A 24,143-nucleotide genomic window follows, 5' to 3' on the forward strand; every position below is an offset into this window, starting at 1 on the left:
TCATCTGCAATGGCATCTTCACCATAGCCCCCTTCAGGGTACCTGTACTAAACATGAGGCAAGTACTGCTCACATGAAACCAGGATTCAACTGTAGAAAATCCAAGTCCGTCCTTCTGACTTGTCAAAAAGAGAAAAGTACTGACGCCTCTGGGACAGCCAGGTCACCTGCTTTAATCTGTGGCAAGGTTATGCAGAATATTGATGGCTCTGGCTGAGGAGAATGCAGGCCTTGCTCATGAAACACCAGTGAATTCTCTGACAGAGGAGCCAGAGGCCGGGACAGGACTTGGATGGGTGTATGAAGGCAGACTTAGTACTGTCCAGTCAGCATGGCTTCCACAGGGAAAGCTGACATTCAGACTGACTGGGGACAAGGGCTCGTGTACTAGTGGGATCTGTTAGGTTTCTGGGGACACAACATCTGAAATGTATAGAAAAGGCTTCAAAACTTCCAATCAAACAGTTCTTCTTTCCCTAAAAAGCTCTGAGGAGGAAGCAGAGCATACCTGTGGCAGGTGACGGGCAGTGCTGCCTTGTATAGCTGAGGGATTTTTCTGTTTATCAGAGGCTGCAGAGCCTCTTTAAGGCGGTGATAGTTTCTCTCCAGTTCTCTTTGATACTCCTTTTGATCTGGCCCAATTAAGCTCTTATTTTTTCTTAAGGCATCTTCACACCTAGGGGGTGAGAAAACACATGTTTAGACATTCCCCTCCTGGAAATGTGTAGTCTTAACCACAGACACACACACATTTACCATGATGAGGACATTTCATACTTCAGCTGAAAGCAAATGAGTCTTGTTTTAGGTTTGTGGTGGTGTTATAGTTGAGTATAATATGGCCCCATAGACTTGATGTGTTGAAGGCTTCGTTCCCAGCTCATGATATTGAGAGGACTGGATCATTCGGGAGCTAACTTCATCAGTGGGTTATTAGGAGGGTGGCCTGGATAGAGAAGTATGACTCTGAAGGTATACTGTGCCCTGGCCAGTTGCTCTCTCTCTGCTTCCTGTCTGTGATAAACACTTCTGTACTCATTAAGTACATATTTCATTAATTCATAGCCCAGGCTGGTCTAGAACTCGTGATTCTTCTGTCTCAGCTTCTGAGTAGGGGAAATGTGTGCCACCATATGTGACTTTCACAGTGTTGGGGGATCAAACTTCAGGCAAGGGCTTTCCCACTGAATTGCTCCTGAGCTGTCTATGCCAACTGAAGTGCCCCCCCACACACACACACACAGTTTCTAGACCAGAAAACTCTTTAGTCGCTCATCTGTGTACCAATGGCATAGGCACTCTTCCGCAAACCCCCATATTGATATAAAAGGTTTGGTTTAATAAACAGATCATGATTATCATCCAATTTATTTCAAATAGCTAAGAAAAAATATCTGGATCTCAAGATAAAGACAAGACATTTTAAAAGTAATATACAGGCTAGAGTGGTGGCACACACCTATAGTTCTAGCAGCTGAGGAGCTGAAGCAGAACAGCAAGTTCAAGGCTCACATGGGCTGTCTCAACACAACAAAGCCGTACCTATATGTGTGTATCAACATCTCCTTGCTTGTGAATGCAGCTCAGATGATGCTTAGAGAAATGCATAGCTTTAAATGCTTATACTATAAAGAAGAGACCATCAAGCTTGATAACCTGATCGCAGAAACCCACATGGTGGAATTTGTCTTCTGGCCTCCACAAACAGGTCCAGAGCATTTGCATGTGAGTGCACATGCACACACAAACACAAATAAAATGCAATTTTAAAAATAAAAGTGTTAATATTGAAAAATAAGCAATTTGAACAGACTAAACTCAAAATATGAGTTAATGTATTTTGGAAAAAGCATGCTATTACTTAGGTGAACACAAGAAACCCAAATCCGTTGTACATTTGGTATCCCATTCAGACATTCTTCTATGTATATGTTTTGTATGTATATGCTTTGCAATAGGAGCACAGCCAGGAGTCTCCAAGTATATCCAAAATACACCAGTTGGAGGAACAAAAGCACATATATTCATATAATGGAACAAACAGAAATTAAGTAAAACAACACTTATCATCACTGAAGACAGCGTATGACAGAAACCAGTACATACTATTCATTTATATAAGGTTAAAAAATGTAAAACAGCACATCATTCAGGGATTCAGTATTTCTGATAAAACTGTACAGACAAGAAAACAAATGAGAAAACAGAAATTTAGGACATTTCTGGAAGGAGAAGAGTATGACATCAGAGTATAGAAATAGATTATTTTAATTCAAGATTTAATGACAAGTTTTAAAGATAAAACCTTGGACCAAAAGTAAGTACACAGGAAGTATTATTTTTAGTAATTAAGAACAAACCAAAGTGTCACTCAAAACTGACCTGCAGAAGATGCCTTATTTGTATGGGTTATATAACAAGGCAGGGGGCTGAGACTAGAGTACCTTGCATTCTTGGCATTATTAATACTGAGAAATTTTGGGGTGTATACTATATTAAGAGCTAATAAAAATGTTTGTGTATTTTCACTCAATCATTTCATGATGTAAACTTTAATTCAACAAAAGAAAGAAGACCTACTATAAATTACACCGTATTTAAATTCAAACCGGAGAAAACAATATCAAAACAGTTAAACTGATGAAATAATAGCACCATTTAAATAATGGTTCTAATTTTCATTGAAATAAAATTTAAGATTACAAGCAAACTGAACTATGGTTGTGTGTGTATTAGTAGAAAAACATGGCTAACAGAAAAATAAAAATGGAGTATTAACTCTAATTCCTTCCTCTTCTCTACTCCCCCACTCTCCTTTTCTTTCTTTGAAACAAGATTTCAGTCTGAAGCCCAAGTGGGGTGGATCTCACTATATAACACAGGATGACTTCAAACTCACAGCAATCCTCCTGTTTCAGGCTCCAAGTTGTAGGGCTTGTGGGCATGTGGTGTACCACACTAGTTATGTAACTTTCTCTGTAAGGTTTATACTATGAAGCATTTAAAAACTTTTTGGCCTTTTTTATAATAAAAAAGAAGAAATTTCTCTATCCTGACAGTACCACCTAAGGAGACCTGTTGACTGTAAGAGTTCATTCCTCTGAAGTAAGTCTATTTAGGCTTAGGATGCAGCTCAGGAGTCCTGTGCATGCCTTGTTTGTGTGAGACCCTGCTTTTTATACTAAGCACCAAAAAGAAAAAGCAAACAAAGTAAGTACATCCCAAAAGACAACTGTTTACAATTGCAGTTCTGATAAAATATCCTAAAACAATAGCAAGCAGAAAGTTATCTGATCATCTATTATTAAATGCCAATAACCCATAGGAACTTATACTGTGCCATGATCACCTGGCCCAAAGACAGCAGGATTTATTTTGTTGTTTTAAACCTCCCGAATAATGAAATTAATATCAGCAATCTGTGATTTCCATAAGTATGAAATATGTACATCTGCCAGTAAGTGGCACAGGTCTTGTGTTCACATGTTAGGAACTATGTTTCTTGCTGTTTTCTAAGACCAATCCCATGAAGCCATCTAGTCAAATGATTACATTATAGGATACAACAAATTAAAGATCTTCTTATAGCAAATTCAGGAAATAATAGAGTGAAAGAACAACTTACAGATGGGCAAAAATATGTGCAAAATATACATGTGACTCAGGGTTTATATCCAGGGCACATAAGGAACTCAAATGTAAAAATCCAACCAAGGACAAGATGTGAATACTGATCTCAGAAGATAGGCAAATGGACAACACACACGCATAAATTAACAACACACTAATCATTAGAAAAATGCAAATCAAAACTACCTCATCCCATTTAGAAGAATGGCTATTAAAAAGACACCAAATAGCAAGTGATAGACTGTGGAGAAAAGGCTGCTCTTGCACACAGCTGTCAATGCACCCTCTATAACAAACAGCCTTCAAAAGCAAAAGAAAAGGGGGCTGGAGAGATGACTTAGCAGGTTAGAGCGCGTGTAGCTCTTGCAAGGCCCTGAGTTTGGCTAGGGCACACACATGGTGGCTCACAACCATCTGTAACTCCAACGCACAAAGCTCCCTCTTCTGGCCTCTGCAGGCACCAGAGACACATATGATATACAGGCACACAAATAGGCAAAACACTTGTACACATAAAAAGAAGCTTAAGAAACAAAAACAGAACTACCAAATGGCACAGCAACCCACAACCAGGTATACGCCCAAAGGAAACAAATCAGTATGTTAGGTAAAGAGATGTTTATACCTCCACTCCCACCCTGTTCACTGGTGCATGATTCACAATAGCCAAGAAGTGGGAACAAACTACGCCAGCCTTCTACCAAATGATGAATGGGGTTAACGGGTGTGCAGAAGATGAGAGGGTAGAGGATGAGGGAATTCAGAATGCATTATATAATGTATGTAACTGTCAAAGAACAAATTTAATTATAAAAAAGGGTGAAAAGATGGTTCATCTGGGGATCTGGGGATGGGGGAGGTAGCTGTCCAACCATGAAGACTGAGCCCAATCCCCTAGCACACGTGAAAAAACCAAAATTACCACCACAACAATGAGGAGCCAAATTATGTACAAATTAATCTCAGTGGTGGAAGGGTGGAGTAGAGGGAGGAACCATGGGCCCACTAGCCAGCCAGTCTAGTTTGCTCAGGTAGAGACTTTTTCAAAATAGAAGGTGGAAAATGCTTGAGGAAGACATCTAATGTCAACTTCTGGTCTCTGTGTGCATGCATATCCAAACATACAAACATGGTACATATACACAATGGAATGCATTTTAGCTTTAAAATCAAGTCTTATCCACAATGCTACATAAGAAAACAGATACTGTGCAAAGTGAAATAAGTCAAGCTCAGGAAGACAGGTATTGCACATGTGTAATCTAAAAATGTGATTCCCAGAGAAGTTGGGACTAGAACAGTGGTTACCAGATGTTGGGGAAAAGGATGGAGCAGAGAGAAACTGACAAAGGATGCTCAGCTACATTAGACTGGAGTGAGACAGCATGGTATGCTATTACAAAGTAGGGTGACCACAGACAACTGTATTATACAGTATGTCCCAAAAAGTTAGAAAAGATTTTGAACATTTTCTCTATTAAGAAATGGTAAGTATCTGAGGAGATAGATATATTTGCTCCCGATTTGAGCATTATGTAGTGTATTCATGGATCAAAACATCATATCAATGTATCAGTTAAAAATAAATTTAAGTAGCTGGGCACTAGTGGTACACACCTTTAATCCCAGCACTTGGGAAGCAGAGGCAGGTGGATCTCAGTGAGTTTGAGGCCAGTCTGGTCTATAAAATGAGTTCCAGGATAGCCAGGACTGTTACATAGAGAAACCTTATCTTGAAATAAATAAATAAACAAATGAAAGTTTCATGTAACTGGTTGATTGTTTTTGGTTTTGTGACAGTGTCTGACTCAGTCCAGTCTGGCCTCAAACTTCATGGATAAAGTATGTCCCTGCACTTCTGATCCTCCTCTCAAGTACTGAGATTACAGGTGTGTGCTAACAGTTTCATGTAGTCCTGCAGATCAAACCTAACAGGACTCCATGCATGCTTTACAAACACTCTACCAGCTGAGCTGAGTCCCCGGACCCCTGACGAGTGTCTGTAAAGCTTGGCTGGAAGGAACCCAGAGTTTTGTAAAGCTGATGCAATGAAAAGGCAAGTGGCCGCACAACCCATTTACTGATGATAAAACCAATGTCCAATGAAGTTATTTCTAACTTAATAAACACATTCAGTGTAGATGTGACCAGATAAACAGTGTTAGGAAGTACAGGACTGAGTTCTCTGGCTCAAGCTCTGTGCTTTGTTATCTGGAACTCAGTCACTCTGTCATTGCTCAATAGTCCAGTGGCTCTCTGAGAAACTTTCAGGAGTGTGGGGGACTGAATCCGGTGCCTTGAATGTCTACCACTGGGCTGCAGCTACAGCCATGACACGCTATTCTGACTGCAAGTGTTCCTTCCCAGGTGGTTCTCAGACCCTACCCCATGGTTCTACGGTTTCAGCATCACTGGATCACTGACCATCCTTACACAGGCCCTACCCCAGGGTTTCTATGGTTTCAGCATCACTGGATCACTGACCATCCTTACACAGGCCCTACCCCAGGGTTTCTATGGTTTCAGCATCACTGGATCATCCTTATACAGGAACTGAAGTTGGCTCATGGTTTTTCCTGGTTTGGTATATTGTTTTACTTTTTTTAAAATCTAAAACCTAGAATTAACTCTTCAAGGTACACATAAAATGTGTGGAATCTTTCCTGACACTGTCAAGTTACATTAATCATTCTCTCTCTTTTTTTAAAAAGATTTATTTATTTATTATGTATACAGGAGAAGGTGCCAGATCTCATTACAGATGGTAGTGAGCTACCATGTGGTTGCTGGGAATTGAACTCGGGACCTCTGGAAGAGCAGTCGGTGCTCTTAACCTCTGAGCCATCTCTCCAGCCCTCATTTTCTCGTTTGTGATCATAGTGTTAGTAAATAAAACTTAGGAATTAAGTAGTGAGTTGAGACTTCCCCCTATTGTTACAAATTCAAATATTTATTGAATATCTATTATGTGCCAAATATTAGTCAAGCAATACTTTGAAGTTGGTTTTGTGCTGGGGGAAGTTAGGACTATATACACTAATACTGCTGTCCTTAGAAGGCCTCATTACAGAGCTGGCTCTTGGCGGGCCTCTGGGAATCTGGATTTGGGGAGGGGCTTGCTGTTCCAGCTATGTTCCTATCTGCCTCCCTCCTGCCAGTTTCGTGCTTCTGTCTGCCCTCCCCAGAGAGTTCCCCACTCTGTTAGGTTTACTGCTGGAGGACTCATCACAGCCTGTGTCTATACTGGTAGAGGGTCCTCTGAGCTCTGGATCATGTATGTGCTCCTCCCCTTGGTGACACCATCTTTGTATCTTTTCTGTGCAACAAGTCACAGTGACCAGAACAATTGCCTGCTGCGTCCTGGGAGTCTTCCTGATCATTCACTGGATGGGGATATGCTTGAGACCCTAGACACCCATTGATAGGAAATCACAACATGTCCACACGGTTGGGCTTTCCCAAGGACCGCCTAGTTATTTCCAGTTCAAAATAGCCATTTCCAGGTCAGAACATCTCGTGTGGCTAGGACTCCGTGGCTTTACATGGTTGTGTAAAGCGTGCGTGCGTGCGTGCGCGGCCATGTAATCTACGCGCATGCGTGGAGTAGCCACATACTGTCCTGTACGCATGCACGGCTCACTCTTTAAAAAGCCGGGACCATTTTGCACAGGTCTCTCTTCTTCTCCTCTCCTCTCCTCTTCCTCTCTTCTCTTCTCTCCTCACTCACGTGTGTGCTTCACACAGGCCTGTCACCTCTATCCTATATTAATAAACAGCTCTTCTGTGGATTTGTTGTGTTCAGAACGTGTTCCTCACAGGATAAGAGAGCCAAAATAAATAACTAACACCCATGTGTTACTGAACCCAGTTTATAAACCTCTCTATGAGAGGAAGATTATCTTTCATGTGTTAGGAAACTGAAGACTAAAAGACTAAGTGACCTGGATGAGGACATACATACACTGATACAGCTAGGATGTCAACATCTTTTGCTTCCAGTTCCTTGAGAGAGGGCAGCTGGTGCTACCTACTGAAGTATAATACTAACCTTTTGGGCATAAACAGCAGCTTTCAAGTTAAAAGAGTTGGGTGTAGGGTGCAGGTATATGCTAGTAAAGAACAGTAAAAACATGCAGATCGCTTTTCAGGATGAACCAATTCCTGTCTTCTCTTTTCAACAGTTACCTGTGGCTCTTATCTTAAATGAGGGCATTGGCCACTCTTAATTTTAAGTTCTTTATGCAAGAAGCCTCAGTTACCTTTTGGTAAAATCCTTGAAGCAAAGGCGCAGTTTGTTGTGATGTCTGAAAAGCTTTGGATCACCAGGTATTTCAGATAGGAAGACTTGGGCAACCTCCAGAGGTCCCTGGAAAATAAAAGGGAACAATGAAGTGTTTTTATTCTTTAGAGTCACAGAGTTTACCCGTAGGGCCAACTGACGGGGCTGAATTTAGCATGTCTGTTATGACTCCTCAGGGACTGAGACGGCTTCAGCCTTTCCTAAAGTCCCAGCTGCATTCTTTCCTCCTACAATCAGATTAGTTTCTTTCTTTTTTTAAATTTTACTATTTTATGTGCATGGGTATTTTGCCTGCATGTATGCATATGTATTATGTATATGTAGGACCCACTGAGACCAGAAGGCACTGGATGCTCTGGAAAAAGAGACAGCTGTGAGCTACCATGTGGGTACTGGGAATTGAACTTGGGACCTCTAGAAAAGCAGCAAGTGCTCTTAACCACTGAGCCATCTCACCAGCCCTAGATTCATTTCTTATTGGTTTATCCTTCAAAGAAATAAGTAAGCCTTTCAGGATGGACTACTGACTTCATCAATGTACTTTGCCTTGTATTTTTGTTTTTAATTATTCTGGATGCACAAATTTCAATGTACCTTCCAATCCACTGGTTATTACAGTTGATTTTTACAAAAACAACTTTCTTCAGCATTGCAAAGGTTATTCCTGATGCAGTAAATTAAACAAGATGATCTTTTTTGTCTTCTAAATCATTTGAAGGGAAAAAGCAAACATCATTTATATGTTTAGGGGCACAAAGGTCTTATTTCAGTTCTATACTAGAGCATTTCTCAGCACTGCTCTTTAATCCAAAAGTAGTTAAGACATACGCAAAACCTGACTAAAGCTTTTCTTGATGTCCCTTTTTTTTTTTTTGCCAGAGCTGAGGACCAAACCCAGGGCCTTGTGCTTGCTAGGCAAGCACGCTACCACTGAGCTAAATCCCCAACCCCTTCTTGATGTTCTTAACTGGGGGTATTCTTTAAGACTGGGGCCATGCCTAAAATCATGAGCAAGACTATCTAAGCCAACCAACTATAGGGATATCACAATGGCTTCCAACATGCATGACAAACAATAGTGGTATCTTATATGCAAATGTAATTATATTTTCCAAAATGGCTCCACACTATTTATTCTATAGAAGTCATTGTGAAGAAGACCTGGACAAGGAACACTACCAAGAATCTTAAGAGAACAGAGGTTCACATGTATTCAACACAGCTCTGGAATGAGTATTTTTTGAATCATGTGTACTTTTTTCAGGGAAGAAATTATTTTGTTTTATCAGACAGGGTCTCATGATGTAGCCTGGCCTGGAACTTGCTCTGGAGACCAGGCTGGCTGTGACTCCCAGAGATCTGCCTGCCTCCGTCTCTCCAGTGTGGGATTAAAGGTGTGTGCCACCACAACTGTCTAGCAAAGACTATTTTAAGTGACCAAATCCCTACAGTATAATAAACATAAGCACAGGCAGTGGAAAAGGGAGGTAAGAAAATCATGACAGAGATGCTATTAAACTCCCATTTCTCAATTTACCTCCATTTATACTTCAGTACCTTGTGATTAATCCACTTGATCTGCATGATTCTGTCATTCTGTAAACATCATAATATTACTCCAAGTCCAGTTTGTAAGTTAAATTGCACACATTCAGCAAAAAGTACCAACCTGGTTCACAGTTGTGCCTACAGAGCCCTGGAGGACCATTTGAAGCATTTTGGGGTCTGCTGGGTCCTGATGTGTTGCAAATGCCAATTCCTGTGTCTTCTTCTGCATGTCTTCGATAGCAACTTCAATCGGTGTTAAGATTATCTAAGGAAAGCAGTAGCAATCAGGTTAGGGTACTGACTGAAATTACCTAACGAGCTTTAAATAATAAAGTCAGGAGAAATGGGAAGCCATAAGCTTTCATATAACAAAATTCTAAACCTCAATCCCTAAGTTAATAAAAACAAAAAACAATAAATTATAAAACACACAAACAAATTAACAACCCATAAACTGATGCTGAATTAGGAACTCAGAAGACAGCCAAAAAGGAATGTGTAACAATGGCAAAAATCCTAGTATGCGAAGTGGGTGGGATGTATTTTCTACTAAAACCATATGTCAATTCACAGCATGAATATACTTGCTTCATGAATTCTCTTTCCTAAGTTGTGGACTTACCTCTTCTTTGTGAGTGACATTGACCCTCGTCTTAATGTAAGGAAAGGCGTGTGACGTTGTCAGAATGGTCTTCCGTTTGAACTGTTCATGAAGTTCCCCATGGGCACGGCCATCTAAAGTGAAGGGTGTACAGTACATGAAACGGCGGAGATTATAATTCTTGTCAAAGTACGTGATTCTGTCCTTCATCTCATAGGTGTCGAAGAATGGCTCCACATAGGTAATCTGAATGTAGGCCTGGAAAAGGGAAAAGGTCCTTATTCACGGACAGGAATCTGTCACCTAGTATCTGTCAAGCAAAACAACGTGGAGTTCTTCAAAGACGCAACTACACATCATTACAGTGTAATCAACCTACCTTGTTAGGATCTAGTTTACACTTGTCTACAGGATTAGAGTCCTTGATTACTTCAACCACATCCTCTCCAAATCTTTCTCCATAAAACCCCTGTAATGAAGAAAAGGCAATCTTTTACATGAATTTTCTAGGACTAGGAAACCTGAGTAGGCCTGGAGGGAGTTTTCTCAGCAAGACTGGGGGACTTGGCAAGTTTTGTTCTGTCATTTCTATCCATACAATTAAATAACTGCCAAAAATAGATACAACTTTCTCCAATAAAAACTCAGTTTTTACAAGGGGTCCTCAAGAGAACCGCAGCTTGAGGCAATGGTCATGGCTCTTCAGAAGGAAAACCTAGGCCATCAAAGGAGGTGGCCTTTAAATCCAGCCACTCAGGAGGATCTCCATGCGTTATCCCCACACCTTCTACAAGGGCTTTATATGACAAAGTCTGGGAAATGCAGTCTCAGTATTTCTCAAGACTTACCTAATTCATAAAAAGTAAAAAGTCAGACTTTGAGCCAGTTCATGAAACCCAAGCCCAGTAACGCGAGCTGTAAGGATTAATACCAGCTGAGACTAAAAACAAGCCTAGAGTCCTGCTTCCTGAGCTGTTCTGTGCACACAAGTCTCTTGGGGAGCCTGTCAAATGTAGAGTCTGGGGATTCTACATTTGAAGCGATCTCCTAGGTGGCACTAACACACTAGAGACCCGAGCCACACTTGCAGCAGTAAAGAAGGTTCAGGAGAGCAACTGGAAAGGAAAGATACGTTAACACAATCAGTACATCCAGGAGAAGCGTGGGGCTCAAGCAGGGATTCTACCAGGTGTTTCCAGGTGGGACTGCAGCGGCTAATCTCTGAAGGCACCTCACTGGACAGTGAGACAGCAGAGACAACACTCAAGTCAGCTCTTCCTGGGCCTCTGCTTCCAGTCTCAGTACACGCTGCTACTTAATGTCTCGTCTCTTTCGCAAGAGTAGACGAATTGGAGTATTTCCGAAGGATAATGGAGCTTAGTAAAGGGTGAAAATAAAGCCTCAAAAGTACAGCTAATAATATTTACTCTTGTCATAAAAGAATTGCAGGCTTTGAAAGGGTGTTGTTATAGCTCTCAAACATTCCTATATACCACAGAGGACATTTATCTGGCTTATTTAATAATAAAAACTGGCTGTGAAAGTCTATTCATTTTAGGAACATAAGAGGACATTTGTGAACCAGCACAGCATTCACCTCCAATCTGTGAGAAATCTCTGCGAGTTTGGTTATTGCAGGCTCCTTGTACACAAACTCCTGTTCATCCAAATCCCCGAACCTGGTTCCATAGAAACCAACACGGAAATAGGTGCCAAACATCCGCTTACCATCCTAGGTTTAGGAGAATGAGAAAATTTAATATGAAGACTTTTTGCATTTTTACATTATGCTTAGATTGCTATATTGTAAAATTTCCAAAACACTGCAAAAAGTTAACTCAAAATTATGTTTATTTTTCAAATGAGGATAAAAACAAAGAAAATTATTTCTCTTCATTATTTCTAACAATGATTATGCAAACTAGGCTTTTGTTTGGTTGGGTTTTGTTTAACCAAATGAAACAAAATAGTCTTTGTTTTTAAGTCCATATAGTTGGGCTATATTAACTTATTTTCCTTATTGAACCAGTCTTAATATAAAAGTAAGCCAAGTTAATTTAAACACAGCACTAATATACTTTCAAATCAATACTCTCCTCATAGTCTCTTTGAGTATATTAAAAAGAGATCATAGGAGTCAAGGACAGCATTTGGCGTAGAGTACAAAATCAGTAAAGGGTCAAGATCCTTCAGGAGTGGAAATGCAAAACAATAATTAGTATCATTCTGCTGATAAAAATAACTGGGTGTGGAAGAATAAAAATGGAATGGAAAGGAAAAAGCTGAGTGCAAGGCAATAATAAATTTTGAGATGAGCTGCTATTTAAAGACCACCAAAGCACTCTCACTGAAGTCCCAATTGCTGACCTTTGTATAAGAAGAAGTACTACCCTGCTTCCATTTTACTGGTCTCTTCAGTGGTGCCCTGTATGACACCACAGAAACACACAAGTGCTGTGACAGGACCTAGCATTAACCACACACTGCCAGCAGGCACAAGGACAGAAAGGCACACTAACTCTCAGGGAACCAATTCTATCAATAAAGATAACATCCGGACATTTCCATGCAATTTTTTGAGAATGCAGTCCTAAAGCTGTTTCAGAAAGGTTTTTACAGTGACTTCGATATATAAACCACATAAAGTATTATGTACCTCTGAATTCTCTTTAAGTCTAAATGGTTTTATATTTATTTTTACTATATAGGAAAGACTGGATGGCATATACATTTAAAAAAAATGAACAACATGTTATAAATAATTAAGCAAAATGAGAAACTTTGATCCTAATTTACCAGTCTTATATTACTGAAGCAAGAAAAATTACAATAGCCCCATAGTATTGGCTATAATAAGAAAAGTCACTTTGGAGCTAAAGAAATGAAATTTCTAACAAAAACATTTCAATTACTTCATTTGAGATTTAACATAAATATTAATTTATTCTCATAGTAAATGAACTCTCTGGATAAATTAAATAAATTTCATGAAAATTTGTATTAGAACCCCAGAAGGCCAGTAATATACTTTGACAAAATCAAGGCAAAAAGGCATTGCATAAACAAAATATCTAAGATAACTATTTACAAATCATTGATTAATTTTCAAGCCATGTCTCATACATGAATAATTCTCACTTCTTCAAACTAAAAATCCTAGAATATTTTATTCTAGCTGTAGAGCTCAAGAGGTTTCCAGTTTAAAATGTTATTCTACATCTTTAGTATTATTTAAAGACAGTAATTACATCTTGCTTCCCTTAGCTAAATTTTCTAATTCTCAATCTTTGTATACTTACTATCTTGCTTCCATTTTATTGGTCTTTCTGGTGACACTCCATAGTGTGTGTCATCCCAAACAGACATACTACTGTGATGTGACCTGACGGTGAAGGGACCGTGAGTTCCCTGCCTCACTGTCTGGACTTTGGATCCGACTTAATTTAACACCTCTTTTAACATAGTTTTCATATTAATATTATTATTTACCTATTATTCATCTTCACAAACAATAAAAAATAAGGTTTTCTCCTCAAAAAAATAAAATATGAAATCAAATAATTACAATATAAATCAGTATAAATTATAATGAGCAGTATCAAGAATCAAAGATTAATCTTGTTGGAGCCAAATCACAGTTAAGGCGCTTTCATCCACAGGCTTTAAAAAAAGTGACCAAGTGAACAGAGTAAAAAAGACATTCCGGTAGACAGAGGAGAAAAACAGAATGTATGTGAAGGAAACCATCCAACCATCCACTGGAGTACAGGATGCCTAAGGTGTGCCGGGCATTAGGACAGAAATTCGCCAAAGACACAGGAGAGGGACGTCTCATCAAGCTGGTGATAGCTGAGGAAAGAGGTGCACAGCTAGTCATACAGATTTCTTTGGGGAAAACAGATTCCAGCTAGAGGAAAAGCTGGTGCCAAGGCTCTGAGGCAAGAGCCTATCTGGTGTATTTGAGCAAGGGGATGGAGAACAGTGTGGGTGGAGTGGAGGAAATCAACTGAAGAACAGAAGAAAACCACATCAGAGAAATAACAAGGAATTCCTGGACTGTGTGCATGTGCACGCACGTGTGTGTGTGTGTGTGTGTGTGTGTGTGTGTGTGTGTGTGTGTATGTGTGTGTGTGTGTGTATGTGTGTGTGTGTGTGTGTGCGCGTGCGTGCACGCTCGTGTGTACATGTGAGTGTGTGTGGTGTAGAGAGTGAGGTTAGATAAAGGGAAAGGCCAATAATCTGAGCAACCACATTATAATTTAGAACTCCCTATAACTGAGCTGTTGGACTGTATCCGGTTTATCAAAGCATAATCACTTAGCTTCACCTCCAGTAAGATGTTCAACTTAATTTTCTTTTCAGTATTGATACCTGCTTTTGTTTTCAATTATTTTCCTATAATTTAACATTACTTCCTTTACTGTTCAGAATTAATTCTGAAGTTCATATCACTCCCATACTATACATGGCATATTCTTCCTGAGCAGTCCCCCTCCCGGGACAGGGTTTCTCTGTGTAGCTTTGCACTTTTCCTGGATCTCACTCTATAGACCAGGCTGGCCTCGAACTCACAAAGATCCACCTGCCTCTGCCTCTGGAGTGCTGGGATTAAAGGCCTGTGCCACCACCGCCCGGCTCTAAGCAGTTTTACTTATGGCTTTCTTAACTCTGTGGGCAATGAAACTTTGAACCAGCAAAGAAAATACCTCCCATGTCAAATCTATTTTCCATCTGTTCTGGCTTTGTTTTCTTTATGAAGGAAGAAACCTGCCGGGCTAGTGGTCTACTTCCACAGACACCAGTTCTGAGGCTCCACTTGCCTTCATTCAGCTGTTTCCACTATGCTAGCTGGTTTCCACTCAGGCACAGTAATGCCTTACACAGTGGCCATCTCCTTTCCCTTCTGCTAGTCTATTCTTCTTAAAGCCCATTTATCAGATTCTTCTAGCCATCATTTCCATTTGGGAACATAATACATGGAACATTTTATTAACCTGATTTTTTTTAAGAGGGCCGAGGAGGGACATATAGGAATTGATCCCAGGGCCTTTCACACTTTAGGCAAGTACTCTATCAATGAAATGATATCTCAACCCTTTTTTCCTTTCTGTTTTCTATCATGAGACAAGGGCTTGCTGAAGTTTCCAGGCTAGCTTCAAACATGCAATCCTCTTGCCTGCTTCTCTGGAATAGCTGGGATTATAAGCCTGTGACATTGTACCTGGGCTATTAACCCAACTCATATATTAAGATTTCAACAGGAGCTGGGTGATAGCTCAGCAGTCCAGCATTTGTCTAGAATTCATTCACTATGGCAACAACAACAAAACCAACAGATTTCAAGTGACAGTTATGTTAATTAATATCAGTGATGTAAACAAAGTAACAGTAAAAAGTGATCTCAACAGCTTTTGAGTATTTACTGTGTTGTAAACACTTTATATGTATCATACTAACTTCCCTTTTATTTTATTTTATTTTTAGATTTTGTAGCCTATCCTGGCCTTGAACTCTCAGTCCTCCTGCTTCAGCCACCAGAGTGCTGAAGTTACAGGCACACAACAAACAGTATGCCCAGCCTACATGCATTACATTAATATTTAGTAGAATTCTGTGATTAGTACCAATATTTTTCTCATCTTATAGACAAAACAAGTAAAAAAACCCAAACCAAACCAAAACAACAACAAAACCCCTTGCCTATGATCGCACTGTGGTAAGTGATGGAGCTAGAAGATCACTCCGGTATTTTTATGTGGAGTCCCAATCCGGGTTCTTCTCCATAGTCCACACACAAGCACAAACACGAGGACATGAAAACCACCGTCAATGTCGCCCCTTCTCGGGGTTTTTCTTAAGAACTCTTGTCAATTTCTTTGAATAATTCAATTGGTTTTAACTTATTTTTTGTTTTGTTCTGGCTTTAAAACAGGGTTTCTTGTAGTCCATCCAGGGTATCTGAGAACTCTCTATGTAGCCAAGACTGGTCTTGAACCCCTGGTCTTCCTGCCTCAGCCTCCTGAGTCCTGGGATTATAAACGTATCTGCTGAGTAATTCACTACAGAATTACCTCCCCTTCTCTCTTTGTTTTATTTTCCTTCATGTTACAATGCCATCCTCTACTGTAACTCTTTTTGCATTTTGCAGATCTTCCTTGTACAATCCAATGTCAAGATCAAGTGGTAGTTTAACAGACATACTCTTCTCAGATATAGCCTAGCTATATATAGCTATATATTCTTATCAGAGGTTCAATTCTGATCATTACATCTCTCCATCTCCCCAAAAGATGTCATATCTAGTATCACCTACAGTTTGCTGACCCAAGCCAGCAGAGAAGCAAAACAAAGTCATACAGCATGGTCTCACTAGATCCACTTAACTTCTACTACCAGGGAGGCACCAACTCCACAGAGCACTTCCTCTTAGCTGTCGCTCTTCCCACTCACTGCCCCCTCAGCCAGCACAGCTCATGGGTCCTGAGGTGAAGACCCACGAGTGCTTTATATCTATATTTCCTCTCCTCTTGTAAAATATCACATATTCTCCACTCAACTACCTAAAAGCATCTTTATGCTCCATCCTAAAACAAAACAAAAACAACAAAATCTCCTTCAGTGTTCATTCTTCCCCTCATTTTAATCAGCTATTCTAGTTCTGCATTCATCTTATTTACTTGGATGAATTACAATATTTAACTCAGCATTAGTGTAGGAGCCAAAAGTGTAGCCAGTGTTTCTGAGGACACAACAACCAAAGTATAAAACTCGCATTTATGTTCACCTAATTCAGTAACAAGTTCAGGCAACCATTTTAGATGCTTTTATGTCAAAGACTAGTGGATCTCTCTCCTTGGTAATCCATCAGGGGTTTTCTTTGTAAAGCTAACTTGATTTTCTCTAGCAGGTGGATTCTACAGGCTACATGGAGTAAGGTATGGTAATGTCTTTAAAGGAATAGGTTGTAATATATATATTTTTTTAAATAGAGAACATGTCATGTAACTATGTTATCTATATTTGAAGAGTTGTTTTTGGAAAATGTCAGCCTCCAGTGGTGAATTTCTTCATACAGATTGATATCTGGCAAATGAACAAATGTATCTTTTGAAAAAGAATGGATGCATACAAAATGTGAAACAGCCATCCCATATTCACACAAAAATGAAACATTTAAAAAATAATTTAAGTATACCAGAGGAAATGATTCATTTAGGAAATGTTCAAGAAGAACATATGGACTTTGGGAAAAATTAAAATAAAAGCAAACAGCAGACAGATATTAAGGAGCAAAATGTGGCAGAGTAGTCACCAGTGGCAGAGTTTCACAACAGATCACTGACATGTAAATACTTTAGTAGACTGCTAAATATCATAGTTGAGGGCTCTTTCTCCTCTCCAGAAAGCTTTGCCAAGTCAAATAATTTCTACTGAATCAAGAATAAAATGTAAATTGAGGAACATTGCAGAGTCAAGAAACCTTCTACAAATAAAAATTGTCCTTACTAGGTATTAATCCAATGAGAGTTCTATGAGAATACTAAGAAATTAGCTAAGAAACAGTTTGAGAAAAAAAATGAAATCATTGAAGCTGTCAGAGTCAAAAGGAAAATATTCACAAGATAGGAACTTACCACAATAGACAATAGTAAAAGTAGGGAGTAGGTCAGCAACCAGGGGCAAGAGAGAGAAAACAGAAAGCATTTTAATTAGGGGAATTTCAAAACATTTAAGCAGCATATGGCAGCAAACACATTTTTAAAACGCAAGCATCCACTTAAGTGTAACAAGGGATAGCAAAAACACACGTGCGACAAATTCAGATGCTGAAGCTGAAGGTCCAGCAGAGCAGTGACGAGGGTGCAAACGAGGGACAGGTCTGTGCGACTTTTACCATGCAGTGACACGATGGAGAATGGGATTAATGTCACAACTGGAGAAAGCAATTCGTCCAGGGGTCGATTTAGCATCAAGCAGACTTGTAAAAAACTGCTCAGAGGTTTCAATATATTCTTAATTGTATGTCTAGTTTTCAGCTAATTCTATTTCATGTTAGAATATCCATGAGGAATTTCATCCCTCGAAAACAGCCGTGGCAGGACTCTGCATACGTCTAGATGAAGCCACAGAAACAAGAGATCATACTGTAAGCATAAATAAGGCATGCACATTTAATCTGGAGAATGAAGGTAGATGTACAAGTGCTGGCTCATATAAAGACAAGCAGAGGGTAGGTGCTTTTTCAGAAATGGAATGACATCCAGTAGTAACATCTGCCTCTACGGTCTTCTATTGGGTCCCCAAACAAGGATTGCAAGGAACCAAATAGCAAAGCCTAGCCTATTCAGCCAATGTAAGTCTAATGACAAGGTGAGAGGCAAAGCCCCAAATCTTAACAACACACATAGCCCACAAAGACTTTCTTCACTATTAGGGCACAATTTATAGAAATCTCTTCTTTACAGATAGAAAATTATTATAATCAATTCCTCATGGCAATTTCAGATAAGATTTAATTTATATTTAACTTTTCCAAATTTAACTACTACATAAAAGCAAGCACATGTAGTCTTCATTATACAGTAATAAACACTATCAGAATGAGGTCAAATTAAATGTTAAGTTTTCTTAATTTCTTTATCTTGCTCCCCCAACTAAATTTAAGTGACCAAAAATGAATTTTTCTTTTTCTTTCTTTCTTTCTTTCTTTCTTTCTTTCTTTCTTTCTTTCTTTCTTTCTTTCTTTCTTTCTTTCTTTCTTTCCTTTCTTTCTTTCTTTCTTTCTTCCTCTCTCTCTCTCTCTCTCTCTCTCTCTCTCTCTGTGTGTGTATGTATGTGCATCTGTACTATATACAGGGCAAAGTGATTCATGATCAAATGAAACATCATTTCTTCAATTCTAACATGCCTATTTTCTGCTCACATTTTAGTTATCACCAGAGTTGGCCTCCATCCTTACTGACAGGATGCCCAGTTTAACACACAAATGACTTTTCTCTGCTGCAAAGACACAGAAAACAGTATGTGCCCTAACTGATGGCATCAAACAAAAATACAATGTTTTCTATTTATACCTCTGAGCAATAACATATAAATCGACCTCTGTAAATGAGAGAAACAATATGGTTAAGAAAGAAGTCTGTGTGTAAGTGTTGATGAGAGAAATGCATCAAAGGATAAAAACAAACTAAAGTGATCACACAGTAGCTCATTTACCAAAGAATCTCATTAGTGTAACGGGTTTCCATGCACTGCCTAGAACCTCTAAATCAAAAAGTTCTTAAAATAACTTACAGTAGTTTAACAAAATTTCTTTGGTTAATGAATTCAGTTGATAAGCAGACAGCAACAGAATGCCCACAGCTAGCACATGTGGGCAAAGCATGGGCATAAGAAATCTGGTCCAATCCATCTATTAGTGTCTTTAACTAACTAAAACATTACCTACCTCCCAGCCAGTACTCTGTGTAATAAAAAGTAAAAAAAGGGCAAGTCATAAAAATACTGTTCAAAAGAACAAAAAGGCCAAAGGAAGTTCAGTTATATGGTACCATACCACAGAGGATAACAAAATAGTTTACACAGCACATATTCTTTCATTTAAGACTGACAGAAATTTTATAACATATTTCTTCAAAACTCAGTATCTAAAATTTCACACCTTTACAAAGCTAAGTTTTCAAAGTGAAAGCAAAGTGGAAGGACACATTTCGGGGAAAGAGCCCCCCCCCAAATCTATGGCCTCTTCTGTCTCTCATCTAACTCAGATCTCTAACCCCCCCAATCTATGGCCTCTTCTGTCTCTCATCTAACTCAGATCTCTAACCCCCGCTAATCTATGGCCTCTTCTGTCTCTCATCTAACTCAGATCTCTAACCCCCACCCAGCTTCATTCCACTGAAATGTCCAGGTTCAACAGGCAATTTGGCCAGATACCAGGAACTCAATCAAATGGATGGAACCTTCTAGAAAACCACTAATAGCTCTACATGTTCCAGACTGGACACATATAATTTACATCACAGAGCTCTCAAGGCAGATGAACTTCCTCACAGCATGGGCATAATTGATTATTTAAAAATACCTGTTACCACCATGAGACCTAACTAATCTTCTTTTGCAACTTCATTATTTTCGAAGATTACAATAGAGTGCGGCCTAGCAGGAGCAGTCTAGTTGACTTTCAGGGTCTATCTATTCATCTGTAACAGGGTGGCCATTGTAGTCAAGTTGGTAGACAGCGCAGCAGTTCTAATACTGTATGCTGGAGTGGCTAGTCACTTCTCCAGCGCCCTATAGAGGGCGTGAGTTGGAAGGGACTAGAACACTGCATGAGCAGCAGGCTCTACAGAAGACTTCAGTGGAGCCAAGGATTCAGTCAGAAGGCACCAACCACTGAATGCTATTGCACATTCTAAGAACGTTCAATTTGATTTTAATTTTGGTGCTAATGTGGACTACACAGTGAAGTAAAGTACTGAAATCACTGTATAAATTCCGCAAGAACTTTTTTCATTCACTATTTTCAAAATGTAGGAGAAACAAATACAGACACAGCAGTACAAATAACAGGATTTCATTAAAAGTTCACACCACTCAACATAAAAGTTAATTCATATATAAAAACTGCTTGGCAACAAAAGAACACATATTAACTTAAGTATCAGATCCATAGTTATACTCTACAATGTAATACAGAAAATAAAATAAGATCTCAAAACTTTGCCAAATAGTAGTAATTCAAAAGTTTAGGAAAAAAGTCTTTTGGGAAGTACTTTAGGTAAATTCACTCATTTTCTTGTTAATGAGTCTGGGTTTAGCTATGAACCTTCTTTTAGTCCAAGTAGAATGGTCATTTCATGGGATCCCCTTAGACACGAGCACAAGGCAATGTTAAGGTTTCTAGCCCCCCCTACTAATAAGCTAGAAGTGGGGACTGTTACCTGATGAACAATTTTGCTGAATGCTTCTTGAAGTTTACCATGGATTGTGGAGAGCTTCTTTGCATCTCGGTTAGCTTCATGAATAGGAATGAGTACTTTGTAAACCTCATTAACTGCTTCGTACATGCCAGCCTACAGAAATAATATCTGTGAGATTTTGCTTTCTTTTAGATCAATGAAAAGACCATTACAATTTGTAAATTTACTGTATTTTTTATTAAGATAACACCACTGGAGCTTTTTCAATAGGTCTAACTTTTAATCATATTAAAGCTTAAAAAAACCAATTTTATCTAATGTATCATTTCCTCTGGAAGGACTCAAGAGGGTATGAGTTTATGCTCTATACATTTGAGTATTTATGTTGATGTGTAATTTGAACTGGGCATCCTGGTACTGTTTATTAGCCTATAATGACTCCACTAAGGCAAACGTGTATATGTGCATATAAACTCATGAGAACTGCAAGAAATTCAATTATTATACTGGTCACAGATCCTCAATTCTCTTACAATGAGATAATCTGTGGCCTCTGGGAAAACCTGAATCATTTGCTTTTCCGAAATTGTAACCTGGCATGGGAAGCTCCTTTCTAGAAATTCATGGACAAGTCTTAACTCAGCGTGAGGCACGAGAGGATCTGAGCACTTGCATGGTTGCTGCACTCTTTCTCACAGCAGAGGACCACCACAGAGGAAAGAGCAGCTTCCAGGGCTCCCCAGATCAGCAAATGGGCTTCCTATAGGAATGTGAGTCTTGACAAGCTCACAGGATAGATCAGGAGGATCATGAAGCAACAATGTAGCTTCAATAGGGAAATAAATTTAGCTTAAGTCAAATACTCTGGGAATTATTTTAATTAAGTTAAAATCTAAATTCAATAAAAGAGAATTAATATATAATTTGGTGCTGGGACACTGAACACTAAGCAGTAAAATCAAAGGAAGCAGGGACTCGATCAAAGAAAGAAGCCCAAAGAGGTTAGGCTATGTTCCTTCCACAAATGTCCTGCTGAGCTCCCCTTGATGGCTTCAATGCTTCACACACAGATGGAAGGGAACAAAGACTGGTGTTCGACAAGCAGAGAAGGTAGGCAAGGGATGCAGGATGCTCTGATAGACAAGAGCCAGTCCTCCAAAACCTACCCAGGAAGGACCACTCCACAAGCACAGCTCAACATCTGGAGGAAAATCTCCAATCATCTAGCAGAAATGCTGTAAAGTCATGTTACTCTATCAGAACTTAAAAAGCCCAGAGAAGTTTTATTTTCTTCTTCTTTTTTTTTAATTTAAAGGTTTTAGAAAATAACTGCTGCAGATTGACCCAGATTAACCTGGTTCATAAACAAGCAAATGGAAACACTGGGGCAAGCCACAGATCATTAGCATACAAGGAGCCGCAGTGACAGATCTGGAAGAACCATTCCTACGGGCATCTGGGGCAAATGCTCTCAAAGGAAGGGCAAGGTCGCAAGGCAGAGAACACTGACATCCATGTCATCAGGAATCAGGAAACTGCAGGGACAGGACAAACAAAGTCACCTACCATAGAGAAGGATGCAGCTGCTTGTTCCAGTAACCCCACGAGGCCTGACTCTGTAAAGTACTTTCCAGAGCAAATGCCTTCTTCATCTGGAGATACCACATCATCTGAAACAGCAGACTCTTCTAACACATTAGATGAAATATTCTAGGGGAAAAATATGGAAAAGGTTTTGGCAATGAATTACTTCCCTAGCATGAAAAATGTACATGAGGAAGTAACTGACAGCTAGATTTAACTATTAACTAAGGTTAAGGAACAGAAGCTGGGTAGGGCTTAAGTAGCAGAGCCCATGCTCAGCCCCTATGCACACCTCCATCATGGGAAAGAGAAGTCTCTACAACCATAATCTGTATTAAGATAATAATCAAATTACAACTGCTGCTAGATAACTTCCCAATAACAATGTGGGAAAAGCTGTCTTCTGATCTCTACAGGTATGTCATTGCACATCATGAGTCAACACAAGCGCACGCGCACGCACACATCTTTTTTTTTTTTTTTTAATTTGTGGAAAGAAAATTAATATGGCTCAGCAGTTAAGAGCATGGGCTGTTGTAGCAGGAATCTTAACAGGTCTTATTAATAAAAACAAACCCGAAGCCAGATATTGGGGTGAATGCTGAAAGATCAGAGAAGCAGAACAAGCTACAACTTCCTCAACTCGCCAATTGCTCAGCTGATCCTGTTTCCTCAGACTGGAAGCCTCTGAGTCCTTATATACAAAATGGATCTCAGCTGAACTGTGCTGCTCAAAAAGCCTGAAAGTTTAACCAGGCTAGTTCCTGGTCCTCATGCCTTATATATCTTTCTGCTTCCAGCCATCCTTCCTGGGATTAAAGGTGTGAGTCACCATGCCTGGCTGTTTCCAGTGTGACCTTGAACTCACAGAGATCCAGAGGATCTCTGCCTCTGGAATGCTAGGATTAAAGGCGTGTGCTACCACTGCCTAACCTCTATGTTTACTATTGTAGCTGTCCTGTCTCTGACCCCAGATAAGTTCATTAGAGTGCACAGTATTTTGGGAACACAACACCACCACAGGCTGTTTTTCCAGAGGACCCAGGACTGAAGCCCTCATTCCAACAATTAACCAAGACCAAGACCTCGGGGCCAGAGGGATAGCTCAGTGATTAAGAACACCGACTTGTCTTCCAGAGGACCTGGGTTTAGTTCCCAGCACCCACATGGGAGCTCACACTGTCGGTAATCTAGTTCCGGGGTCATTCAACACCCTTACACAGACACATATACAGTCAAACACCAATGCAAATACATAAATAACAAAACAAAACAACAACAAAAACCAAGTCCATGGGCAGGGGTGCACACCTTCAATCTCAGCACTCAGGGGGTGGAGGCAGGTGGATCTCTGAGTTTGAGGCCAGCCTGGTCTACAGAGTGAGTTCCAGGACAGTCAGGGATACATAGAGAAACTATTTCTGGAAAAAATAAATAAATAAAAACCAAGTCCTCTTTGATAGGCTGGAGATGCAGCCCAGGGTGGAATACATGCCTGGTACTGAGAGACTCGGATTAAGTTCTCAGAACAGACATGGAACAAAGGAACAACACGATG

At 39.6% G+C, this 24,143-nt stretch overlaps 1 protein-coding gene across 9 annotated transcripts in view; it reads right to left on the reverse strand.

Moving 5' to 3' along the window:
• Dock7 (dedicator of cytokinesis 7) overlaps positions 1 to 24,143 on the reverse strand; it is a 186,940-nt gene that overhangs the window by 2,289 nt on the left and 160,508 nt on the right. For 5 of the 9 annotated variants that reach the window (XM_036180182.1, XM_036180185.1, XM_036180186.1 and 2 more), the window contains 9 exons: positions 22,568 to 22,711; positions 21,023 to 21,154; positions 19,528 to 19,542; positions 11,677 to 11,802; positions 10,459 to 10,548; positions 10,101 to 10,337; positions 9,600 to 9,743; positions 7,890 to 7,996; positions 509 to 676 (listed from right to left, as the gene is read on the reverse strand). In XM_036180182.1, coding sequence (XP_036036075.1) covers positions 509 to 676; positions 7,890 to 7,996; positions 9,600 to 9,743; positions 10,101 to 10,337; positions 10,459 to 10,548; positions 11,677 to 11,802; positions 19,528 to 19,542; positions 21,023 to 21,154; positions 22,568 to 22,711 — 1,163 coding nt within the window. Of the gene's footprint in view, positions 1 to 508; positions 677 to 7,889; positions 7,997 to 9,599; positions 9,744 to 10,100; positions 10,338 to 10,458; positions 10,549 to 11,676; positions 11,812 to 19,527; positions 19,543 to 21,022; positions 21,155 to 22,567; positions 22,712 to 24,143 lie in introns of those variants that run through there. The other 4 variants (XM_036180187.1, XM_036180183.1, XM_036180181.1 and 1 more) reach the window with 2 other exon arrangements.

Source organism: Onychomys torridus, chromosome 2, assembly GCF_903995425.1.
Source record: "Onychomys torridus chromosome 2, mOncTor1.1, whole genome shotgun sequence".
Lineage (NCBI taxonomy): Eukaryota > Metazoa > Chordata > Mammalia > Rodentia > Cricetidae > Onychomys > Onychomys torridus.